Here is a 12,602-nt window from a genome sequence, read left to right on the forward strand (position 1 = left end):
TGGTAATTAATTTTGATTGATTAATTGATAAATATGTTAATTTTAGTAATTTATTTTCTGAAGTGGGTTGTGGGTTTATAGGGGAATAGGGTGGGAAGTAATTTAATTATAATTAATTAAATATGTTATTTTATTTATTGGTATTTATTTGGAATTAATTGTTAATTAATTATTAATTGGTAATTATTTAAAATATAATTGGTAATTAATTTTGATTGATTAATTGATAAATATGTTAATTTTAGTAATTTATTTTCTGTAGTGGGTTGTGGGTTTATAGGGGAATAGGGTGGGAAGTAATTTAATTATAATTAATTAAATATGTTATTTTATTTATTGGTATTTATTAAGAATTAATTGTTAATTAATTATTAATTGGTAATTTACCATTTGCTGGAAAGCAATGGTGACAATGGGATTTTGCACCAAGTTTATTCAGGCGATACAAAAAATGTATATCAATCCTAGGGCTGTTGTATCTGTTAATGGAAGTCTAACCAAGGAAATTATCATTTCTACGGGAACTCGCCAGGGGTGCCCATGTTCGCCATTGCTTTTTGCAATATACATAGATTCCTTTATTCGCTATTTGGAGAAAAACAACAACATAACACTTACTATATCACAGGGGTATGCTACAAAAACATTAGCATATGCTGATGATATTGCCATACTCACCGCAGACCCCATAGTAGCAATGCTGACCATCGAGGCTGAGGCCAGGAAATTTGGGCTGGTTTCTGGCTACGCGCTAAACTAAGGGAAGACACAAATCGTTCTAAACCCAAAAATTGTGATGGAAGATCCAAGGGTGGTGAAGGGAGCGACATACTTGGGTGTCACAATTTCCTCAAAGCTGGAGGAAGTTGTGGACATAAACCTTAAACCAATGTTGAATACAATACAAAAGGACCTACGACGCTTAGATAATCTCCACTTGTCAATTATTGGGATGGCAAATGCAATTAAAATGGCGTATTTTCCCAAAATACTATACTTATTTAGGGCTGTTTGTCTAGAGTTCTCGAGTTAGTGGTTTACAGTAATAGAACGTACCTTTTCTAGATTCATATGGTCATATGCACAACCCCGCCGGGAATACAAATATCTTACTCTTCCTAAGAACAGAGGCGGGCTAGCTCTTCCCAATTTAAGGAGATATTACTGGTCATGTGTATTACTCTACAGTAAGGAACTACTGCAAGGGGGGGAAAACTCAGAGGAACATACCGCTTCAATCTTTCAGCTACTGGTGGGGAATTTCAGTTATGGCTATTTTTGGAGGCACACAAACGACAGCTACCACAAAAAGGTCAAATTTAAGACACTCTATAGCAGTTTTAAGGTATGGAAGGTCGCAAAGAAAATATTAGAAATAGGACCAATTTCACATTATACTCCGGTATTGAATAATCCTATTCTTCCTCCAATAATTTTTAGGGATAACTGCATAAACAAATGGTATAATTTAGGAATAACACAATTAGGGGATTTTTACACTACTCAGGGGATTAAATCTTTTAATGCTCTGAAGGAAGAATTGAACTTAGATTCGTGGGACTTTTTTAAGTACCTCCAAATAAGGGATTTCTTAACTCATAAACTTGGGGCAAGGACACTCGCGGAAAAATGTATGGTAGTAGAGACAATTATACACTCTAAGAAAGACTCAATAGACGGGGTTTATGGTTCATTGCTGGAAACGCTTTCGGACGATTTAGATAAAAAAGCAATGAAGTGGCAAAGTAAATTCGAAATCTCAAAGGAAGGATTTTTATATTCTTATCAGCTAGCCCAAACCATTCTTATTTCCACCAAACTCCAAGCACAATTTTACAAAAACTGCTTCTTTCTCTACAATACACCCAACAAGATCGCAAAATGGGGAACCGGCAAGGGGACTTGCTGCCCGAGCTGTAATTTATTTAAAGCAGATTCCGTCCATATCTTTGCCTCCTGTCCAGTGTTAATACCTTTGACACAAGATATAGAGAGGTTTTTAACCTCAGTTCTTCGCAGAAATGTTACTCTGTCACATGAAGCAATAGTACTTGGGGCGGAAGACCCAGATAACCTGAGAGTGGCCACGATTTTATATTCATTGCTATGCCAGTCCTGCGGCTATGCCTAGCCTCGGCTTGGCTTGACCCGCTACCTCCCTCCTTTCAACAGTGGCTAGCCAGGCTTTTAGCTGTGTATAATATCGAGATAGCTATATATAAGCGAAAAGGCAGATCGCGACGCAAAAGGGGTATGAAAATCTGGACTCCTTTCACACAATGGCGAGACGCACAAAACTAATCATTATCGATGCTGCTATGTATTTATGCTATTGCTTTTGTTGTTTTCCGTGATGCTGGGAATATATTTTGTAAATGTTCTATAATGAATAGGTATGTATGACAAGAACAATGTAAAGCACATGATGTTAATGTGTAGAATGTTTACCTGTCCAGGGGAGAAGGAGGGATAAATATGTTAAAAAACAATAAAAACATTTTTTTTAAAAAGGTAATTAATTAAAATATAAATGGTAAATAATTGTAATTGATTAATTGATAAATATGTTAATTTTAGTAATTTATTTTCTCTAGTGGGTTGTGGGTTTATATGAGAATAGGGTGGGAAGTAATTTAATTATAATTAATGAAATATGTTATTTTATTTATTGGTATTTATTTAGAATTAATTGTTATTTAATTATTAATTGGTAATTAATTAAAATATAATTGGTAATTAATTTTAATTGATTAAATGATAAATATGTTAATTGTAGTAATTTATTTTCTGTAGCGGGTTGTGGGTTTATAGGGGAATAGGGTGGGTAGTAATTTAATTATAAATAATTAAATATGTTATTTTATTTATTGGTATTTATTTAAAATTAATAGTTAATTAATTATTAATTGTAATTAATTAAAATATAATTGGTAATTAATTTTAATTGATTAATTGATAAATATGTTACTTTTATTACATTATTTTCTGTAGTGGGTTGTGTGTTTATAGGGGAGTAGCTTGGGAAGTAATTTAATTGTAAGTAATTACATTTTTTAAATATTTTTTTGTGTCTAATTTTTATTTATTTTTGTATCGTAAATTAATTTATTGGTAATTGGTAAATAATTAGTATTAATAGGTAATTTTAATTATTAGTTAATTTATATTTGTAATTTTAATTGATTAATTAATATATTTTATAAAATTGTAAAATATTTTCATTATTTTGTAATTGGTATTAATATTTATGTTATTTATATATGAAGTATTTACTTTCCCTACTATTGCACTCACTGGAGTAGGAATAGTCATTTTTACCCCTACGCTAGCCAACGCTTTCCCTACTGTTGCACTCACTGGAGTGGGAATAGTAATTTTTACCCCTACGCTATCCAACGCTTTCCCTACTGTTGCACTCTCTGGAGTTGGAATACTCATTTTTACCCCAAAGCTATCCAACGTTTTCCCTACTGTTGCACTCACTGGCGTGGGAATAGTAATTTTTATCTTTACGCTATCCAACGCTTTCCCTACTGTTGCACTCTCTGAAGTAGGAATAGTAATTTTTGTCCCTACGCTATCCAACGCTTTCCCTACTGTTGAACTCACTGGAGTGGGAATAGTAATTTCTACTCCTACGCTATCCAACACTTTCCCTACTGTTGCACTCACTGGAGTGGGAATAGTAATTTTTACTCCTACGCTATCCAACACTTTCCCTACTGTTGCACTCACTGGAGTTGGAATAGTAAATTTTACCCCTACGCTATCCAATGCTTTCCCTACTGTTGCACTCACTGGAGTGGGAATAGTAATTTTTACCCCTACGCTATCCAACGCTTTCCCTACTGTTGCACTCACTGGAGTGGGAATAGTAATTTTTATCCCTACGCTATCCAACGCTTTCCCTACTGTTGCACTATCTGGAGTAGGAATAGTAATTTTTATCCCTACGCTATCCAACGCTTTCCCTACTGTTGCACTCACTGGAGTGGGAATAGTAATTTTTACTCCTACGCTATCCAACACTTTCCCTACTGTTGCACTCACCGGAGTGGGAATAATAATTTTATCCCTACGCTATCCAACGCTTTCCCTACTGATGCACTCTCTGGAGTTGGAATAGTAATTTTTACCCCTACGCTATCCAACGCTTTCCCTACTGTTGCACTCACTGGAGTGAGAATAGTAATTGTTACCCCTACCCTATCCAACGCTTTCCCTACTGTTGCTCTCTCTGGAGTGGTAATAGTAATTTTTACCCTCTCACTATCCAACGCTTGCCCTACTGTTACACTCTCTGGAGTTGGAATAGTAATTTTTACCCCTACGCTATCCAACGCTTTCCCTACTGTTGCACTCACTGGAGTGGGAATAGTAATTTTTACCCCTACGCTATCCAATGCTTTCCCTACTGTTGCGTTCTCTGGAGTGGGAATTGTAATTCTTACCCCTACGCTATCCAACGCTTTCCCTACTGTTGCATTCTCTGGAGTGTGAATAGTAAATTTAAGCATCTCGCTATCCTACGTAAAAAATATTGTATATGTTTTGTTAATAATATGTATATATATATATATATATATATGTTTTCAAATTAATTTTTTTTTTAAGTTACATTAATTATTTATTAATTTTACGTTTATTTAAGTATTTTAAGTATGTATAAATTAATTATATTTATTATTAAATTAGTTTTAAATTACTTTTAAGATATTTAAAAAATTCGATATTTTGACTGTCTATATTTTTTCCTATCGATATTTTTGAGTCGATATTTTTGTACTTACCTGTTTGTAGATAGGAAGTCGATATTCTGGCATTCTATATTTTTACCTCGATATTTTGGCAAGTCGATATTTTGACTGTCGATATTCTGTCAGTGATCCCAGGGAGAATAACCTCGGGTGTCACTCCAAAATATCCAGCTGAGGCAATGTGGGGGGCCTTCTGCTGTAGCTGTAGGTGAGGTGCCAAGCCTGGTTGCTGCACCACTTGGATTGATGCCTGCAGTGACCAGGTTGTCAGCTGGGGAGGGCAGCTTCATTGCAGCTTCATAGCTCCTGATTGATTGATTACAATGATGCTGGGGTCTCCAAAAGGTGGGCCGGGAGACACCCTTAAATCACCAACTTAGGCCCAGACACGTGGGTCATCTCAGGCACGGGCCCGAGCCGGCCGGCAAATGAGCGCTGACATCCAGGCCCGACATTGGGCACTCCATGCCAGATTGATTGTCAAGTGGTCCCCCCAGAGCAGCCGCCGTCTTTACAGCTGCTGTTGAGTGCTACTCTTTGTATCCGGCACGATCAGGGCCATAGGCTGCACCCCCACTGATCTAGGCCATCGCGGCGCAGGAAAATCCCCAGTGGCAGTAACATGTACTATCACATGCAGTATCATGGAGAACATGCGAAATGTGCAAGACTGTTTTGGGTGGCCCGAGAGGGCCCGCCAAGCAGTCACTGCGCACTTTAAGAGGGTGCTACCACTCCTCCACTGCCCCCACCCCTAACGCAAAGCGGGATGAAGTAGGAGAAAAGAATGATAATAACACAAGTTATTATCATTTTATTTTCCATTTTTGTCACTGCACAGAGTAGTGAGGCAACGCTCCTACGCCTTAGCATAGGAGCCACCACTGGAAAAACCCAAGGTTTTTTTAAAATTGCCCTCACCCACTAATAGTGGCAAGCTTCATTATAGGGCTGGCTACCAACATCCCTACACAGACCAACGCCTTGAATGGAGCAAAGGGATTTGGGAAAGACAATACATACATTTATATATATATATATTCACAGAAAAAACCATAGGTTGTAGACCATATATAGTTAGGAATTTGCATTTACAAAACCTTGAAAATTCAATGAAAAAACCATAGGTTATAGACCATATATAGTTAGGGATTAGCATTTAAAAAACCTTATTTTATTTGCACAAAACCATTGAAATTCCATATATAGTTAGTTGCACTAACTATATATCGCGGACCCGCAATCCTCTGCTAATGATGTCACATATTACATCATTCATGACATGGTCAGTGACATCACTGATGACATCACTGATGACATCTCAAATGACATCACTGATGACATCACTGATGACATCTCAAATGACATCACTGATGACATCACTGACATCTCATTTGACATTATTGATCACATCACTGATGATATCATTTATGTGATAATACAATGAACATCTTCAGACTGTAATATAACCTGAGATACACTCAGTGTAAACAGACACTCACAGACTGTCACACATCCATGGAGTTACTCACACACCTAGTCAGTCATGCAAAGAATCAATCACACCTCCATTTCCTCAACTATAAAGTTATACACACCTTACTTATTCAAACATATACTAACACATATTTACTCTCTTATACAATCCCTGATACAAGATCACAATGATCCATACAGCCACTCTCACATTAAGTGGCTCTTATGTTCAGTTATTTATATATGTCAATTCTCACATGGACTGTGTTTTACATATGTACTTACTTTGACATGTAGCACTGAGATATCCATTCACTAACCAATACACTTATGCACACAGTCAACTGTCCATACAGCTGTTTCTACATGCACTTTTGAACCCATACACCTAGGGAATTAACTGTTCACACATCTATGCACAGAGGCATACACCTCCCAGCCACCCACACACATACTCAGTCTCCCATACAAATACTTGGGCAACCATTCAATAACCCATATAGTTACTCATATAGCTACTGATTTACACATGCAGCAGTTTACAGAACAACATATATAATGATTGCCAAATTAAGACACTTTAGTCACTAACCCATGCACTCAGTGAGACACATTTAATCATTCTCTCATACAGTCAGTCATGCACTAAATCCTTCATCCAGACACTTATACATCCACTCATTCTTCAATATGTAAGACATATTTTAACTTTACAGAAATATACAGTCACTGGGTGTTGTCATCAGTGATGTCATCAGTGATGTCATTTGAGATGTCATCAGTGATGTCATCAGTGATGTCACTGACCATGTCATGAATGATGTAATATGTGACATCATTAGCAGTGGATTGCGGGTCCGCGATATATAGTTAGTGCAACTAACTATATATGGAATTTCAATGGTTTTGTGCAAATAAAATAAGGTTTTTTAAATGCTAATCCCTAACTATATATGGTCTATAACCTATGGTTTTTTCATTGAATTTTCAAGGTTTTGTAAATGCAAATTCCTAACTTAGGGGCCGATTAGGATGGAGGATTTTCCGCCTCCTCTGGGCCGGCGGAAGCCACCTCCGGCCCGGAGGAGGCGGAAAATCCATTGCGGGCTCACCAAAGACCCACCGCCACATTACGATGGCTGGTGGGTCTTGGTTTCTGTCCGCTGCTTTTCCGCCGCGGTCGGATTACAACCGCGGCGGAAAAACTCTCATTTGGCTGGCAGTGTCTATCAGACACCGCCGGCCAAATTAGGAAGCATTTGAAAACATGCTTTTCCGCGGCGGTTTTTCCGCCGTGGAAAAGCATGTGTACTTTTGATTTTGGGGGCCCGTTGCGGGCCCCCAGGGTGTTGGTGGGTGGGGGGTGCACATGGGGGGTACCTATGGTACCCCCCAGCATTTACATGCACAATGCGGCAGGCACCGCGCGGTGCCTGCCGCTTTGTGCATGTAAATGTTACACATGCACTTTTAACATTGCGGCGGGTGCTGCTTAAAGCAGCACCCGCCGCAATGTTAAATATCCAGGATGTGACCGCCAGGGTGGCGGTCACATCCTAATCGCACATGAGGGAACGCCGCAGCCCATGCGGACGTTCCCTCATACTCTGGGGTCGCGGACGGACTCAAGTCCGTCCGCGATCCTAATCGACCCCTATATATGGTCTATAACCTATGGTTTTTTCTGTGAATTTCATTGGTTTTTTAAAAGCTAATATCTATAGCTGTAAAATATATTCTTTATTAAGTGACGTATCACGTAGCCCGTGAGACGCCTCATGATGCATCGCATAACCGTGACGTATCGTCTCTGCAGCGCAAACCAAACCCAAAACGTAAGCGCGCCAGAACACGCTTAATGATATATATATATTTTTTTTAACCTTAATTAGACAAAATCCACACGTGCACATATCACAAACGTTCAAAAAACACAATATGTCGGACTCCCGTTACGCTGCCGGTTAGCTGCCCGGTTAACGTACCAGGAAGCACCTTTACCGCGAAAAATCGCAAATTTTTTTTTCTTTTGCCCCGCAGGGAACTTTAATAGCCCCCTCATCAATCCTAGGGGTTCAGGAGGGGTCTGCCTTACCCCTTTCATTCATTTACACCTTTTTTTTTTTCCACCTCTTGTCTCTCGATCCCACAGAGAGACAAGATGGCGGCCGCTCCAGACTGTTTACAATGATAACAGCCAATCAGCTTCTCCTCAGACTCCCGTTACACTGACGGTTATCTGCCCGGTTCGCGTACCAAGACGCATCTCTACGGCGAAAAAATCGGATTTTTTTTTTTTTGGGGGCCCCGCGTGGCTCTATAATATCCCCCTCATCAATCCTAGGGGGTCAGAAGGGGTCTACCTTGCCCCCTTTCCTTCATTTCCCCGTTTGTTTTGGCCTCCTCTTGTCTCTCGATCCTACCGAGAGACAAGATGGCGGCCGCACCGGACTGTTTAGAATGTTGACAGACACCGGAGAGCCAATCAGCTTCGCTACGCAAAGCTCCGTTACGCGAAAAGTAAGCGGACCGGAGCGCAGCCCGGAGCGCTGTTACAGATATATATCTTGTTTTGAACGTTAATTTCTCAAAATCCACTGGAGCACATATATTGAGACCTAGCAAAGGCACATCGGGCTAACAGTCCCTACAATTTTGCCAAGTTTCGTGCAAATCCATTCAGCCGTTCGAGCTAAAAGTGAGGCCAACCGCCCTATGGAAAAATGAATGGGAAAAACGCGTTTTGGGACCCCCCTTTTTTCTCGGCCCCCCCCAAATTTTCAGGGGCTGCTCAGAAACAAAATGTGCCATTTTCCTGAAAATTTCAGCCAATTCCGTCCACAAACGCCAAAGTTATTAGACATAGAATTTTCAAAAGTTCCATAGAGAAAAAATCCTAACTATATATACCTACTGGCTATATATATATATATATATATATATATAGGGATCTATTGTGTAGAACTACAACAAAGAATGTGATTAAAACTAATTCGGGAATGTCCTCAAATGCCTTTAATCTTGGACTCCCTGGATAGGATTAAACGATTAAGGTTAGTGATGAAAACAGTGGGATATTATTGCCACTTCATCCCTCATTTCTGCTAGTTGTCGTCATGTTTCAGCCGCTAAAAATTGCTGGCAAGGGTCATTTTGCCATCCTGCGGACTGAAGATCAAAAATAATGGTACAATCCTACACAAAGTCATATGTAGTGCTGTAAAACGATGGAACTCTGAAACATTCATAAAAACAGCTACTCTAAAATAGCAATTCATGGAAACAAATGATAATTTTCTCCACCTGTTAACTTTTAAAAGGGATGTACACTGATTAAGAGGGTTGGACTTTGAGGTGTGCTGTGAATGGCAGGATATCCCCTAAAATCGAAATGAGATACCTAAGGGATTCCTTATAATATCAGTTTGACGGAAATCAGTGGATGGTCATTTTTGCAGTTTACTCTATATTCCAAGTTGATGCTTCCAACTATTTTTACTTATATTAGTTGAATATTTTCATGTGTTTTTTTTTTAATTTCGAATTTTTATTTAATTCATTCATACTTTTACCAGTATCGATACAAAAAAATCTGCAAATATTTTATTCTTGGGTTTTGAAAGAAATACGTTAAAAATTAACTGGTCTGCGTTGCTAATTTGTGGTAGTCCTTTTTAAGCAGTAATTGATAAGAAGAAGCAGTGGGATATGCTTCCCTTAATCCTGCCCACTAAATTTGCCCATTCTGCTTGCTCGACACACAAGAACACTGTAGGGTCACCAGCAATAAGTAGGGAAAGATGAAGGCTAAACATTTGCTCAAAAGATGATGAAGCCTCCTGGATCGCAAGAGCTGTAGAAATATTCAAGTCGCTCGTCAAGTCAGGCACAAACACTATGCATTCATGCACAAATTATTTACAGTACAACAATAAATAACTTATTTTAATTTGTAAAGCGTGTATAGATCACTCCTTAAGGTTTCAAGGTGCTGGGGGCAATCGGGGAGATTAGGTGAGGTATTGCCCAAAGTCACATGATGCTGAGCGGCGTTGGCGCCGGGGATCGAACTGTGAGCGCCGCGCTCTAGAATCAGCCACTGCGCCACTCCTGTCCCTCCCACAAGTCATTCTCAGAGGGTACCTGGTATCCTGGGTGGATGAAGGGAAAACCAACACTCTGCCACTGAATCACTAATGACAGCCAGGCATGCAGCGTCTTGTGCATGTTCTTTGGTCCACTGTGCAGTGGCGTAGCAAGGTCAGGTGTTACCCGGTGCGGAAAATTTCTTGTCACCCATAGCTTGACAAAAACACATATTTTTGACATTTTGTCACCCCCTCAGTGATAACACCTGTGGCGGCCCGCACCGACTGCACCCCCTTCCTATGCCAGTGCCACTGTGCCATTACTAGGATCCTGCAGGTGACAGCTCAAACTGCCCCATGTACAGCCACACTCACTAGCCTGAAATCAACTCATAACTGGCCCTCTCCAGTTGCTCCTTACGAGGGAGTTTTATGATTGGTGAAGGCCTTTTCGAAGGAGCCACAATATGAGCAGTGCAGATGACACTTATACAGGAGTCCACATTAATGTTTATGTGGCCGAGCAATACAGGTGCACTACCTTGAAGATGTTGTCAGTGCACACAGACACACTCACACACTCATACACACACTCTCTCTCTCTGAAGCAGACCTTCCGAATAATTTCACTGTGATCCTGCAGGGAGAAAGGGATATAGCAATGGGGAGTGATTTTTTTGACCCGCTGCACAGTCCAGACATCTACTCTATCCTCTCCAAAGTCAAACATGAAATCAATGTGTGATAGTGTCTCTTCACAGGTTCTGTGTGTGATGAGTGTAGAAAATGTGTATCGCACCGTGGCACCCGATGAGTTGGCAGATCTGCGGAAGTCATCTCCGAGGTCCACCACGAAGCAGTAAAGGAAGACACCCAACTGGAGCCCATACCTGACCGCACAAGAAAACAGACAGAGAGATAGATACACACAGTCTGAAGTCATCTAAAACCTTACCGGGAAGGAGTAGAGGAACACGCCCAAGAGAAGAACCAGGATGAAGACGATGAGGAATATGAGGATGGCCCACTTGAATCGTCGCCACAAAATATATTTCATGGTTTTATATGGGGAGGTGAACCACAGGAAGGAGGTTTCTGGACGCCTGTAATGAAACACAATACATGGATCATCAGTAAAGCAGATATACAGCAAATATCTCTAGGTGAAAAGAAAACACTGAGTATTTGAGGAGACTCAAAAAAGTTTGCATTGTGGGCTGCCTTGAAGAATGTTTGCAGTTTGCCTAGATGTATTTATTTTAGCTGATCCAATAGGCGCATGCATGAAAACCTAGGTTAACTCTAGATTTCTAAGATTTTTAATGCTCTTTCCCCTCAATGTCTACCTGAGGTTTTTTTTCTCTGCAAGGACACATGTTCGTCCCTGGAGCTTCATCATCCCCCCCACAAAATATGTTATCCACCCTAGATAACAATTACTAAAGCTCTTTTGTAGAGTACATTTGTGCATCTGTATAAAAGGAAAATAACAACAATGTATTTGTGAATGCCCTCATGTTGTTGTCTTCTACTCCTGCACGAATAATGGGGCATATTACCAAGCAATAGCGATAATTATCGCTATTGCTTGGTTAGAGACAAAAATTTACCGCTAAGCTGCGGCGATTTTTATAGCAAATAAACCTTGGTATTACCAAGGTTTATCGCAAATGCGATAAAAATCGGCCGCAATGCATGAATATCACTGAAAAGTCAGCGATATTCATGCATTACCGAGCTAATGCTCTTAGCCATGTTATCCACCTCCCATTGGATAACATGGCTGAGAACTGCTCAGGGCAGGTGTTAGCTTTTGGAGATATTCGCGCTTAGCGCGAATATCTCCAAAAGTTGGTAATAGGAGATAGCGATGTTAGCGACTGTTTCCAGTCGCTAACATCTTGGCACGCCCACTTTGCATGTCATTAGTGATAAATATCACTGACATGCAAAGTGGGGCCCAAGATGGTCGCTATCTCCTACTAGCTGTCGCTAACTGGTGTTAGCGACAGCTAGGTAATAGGGAGATAATTTTATCTCCACTTTCTTGGCTTTTAAAGCCAAAAAAGCGAAGATAAACCTCCTTGATAATATGCCCCAATATTTGCACGCCAAGGCACCCCATTAAGCCGGCTATATTAGTATACTTTATGTTAGAAATGGGGGTCTCTAGTTGGCAGAGGCTTGGCCCCTCTCCATGTAGGGACCCTTTTCTAGTCAGGGTAAGACAGTCACACAGTTAAGATAACCCCTGTTCACCCCCTTGGTAGCTTGGCACAAG

General features: G+C 40.0%; 1 protein-coding gene across 1 annotated transcript in view; it reads right to left on the reverse strand.

Moving 5' to 3' along the window:
• Positions 1 to 12,602, reverse strand: part of DYSF (dysferlin) — a 1,070,125-nt gene that overhangs the window by 13,528 nt on the left and 1,043,995 nt on the right. Inside the window, exon 58 of the mRNA XM_086960107.1 lies at positions 11,277 to 11,424. Within this exon, the coding sequence (XP_086816233.1) occupies positions 11,277 to 11,424 (148 nt within the window). The remainder of the gene's footprint in view (positions 1 to 11,276; positions 11,425 to 12,602) is intronic.

This window comes from Lissotriton vulgaris, chromosome 3_1 (genome assembly GCF_964263255.1).
Source record: "Lissotriton vulgaris chromosome 3_1, aLisVul1.2, whole genome shotgun sequence".
Classification (NCBI taxonomy): Eukaryota; Metazoa; Chordata; class Amphibia; order Caudata; family Salamandridae; genus Lissotriton; species Lissotriton vulgaris.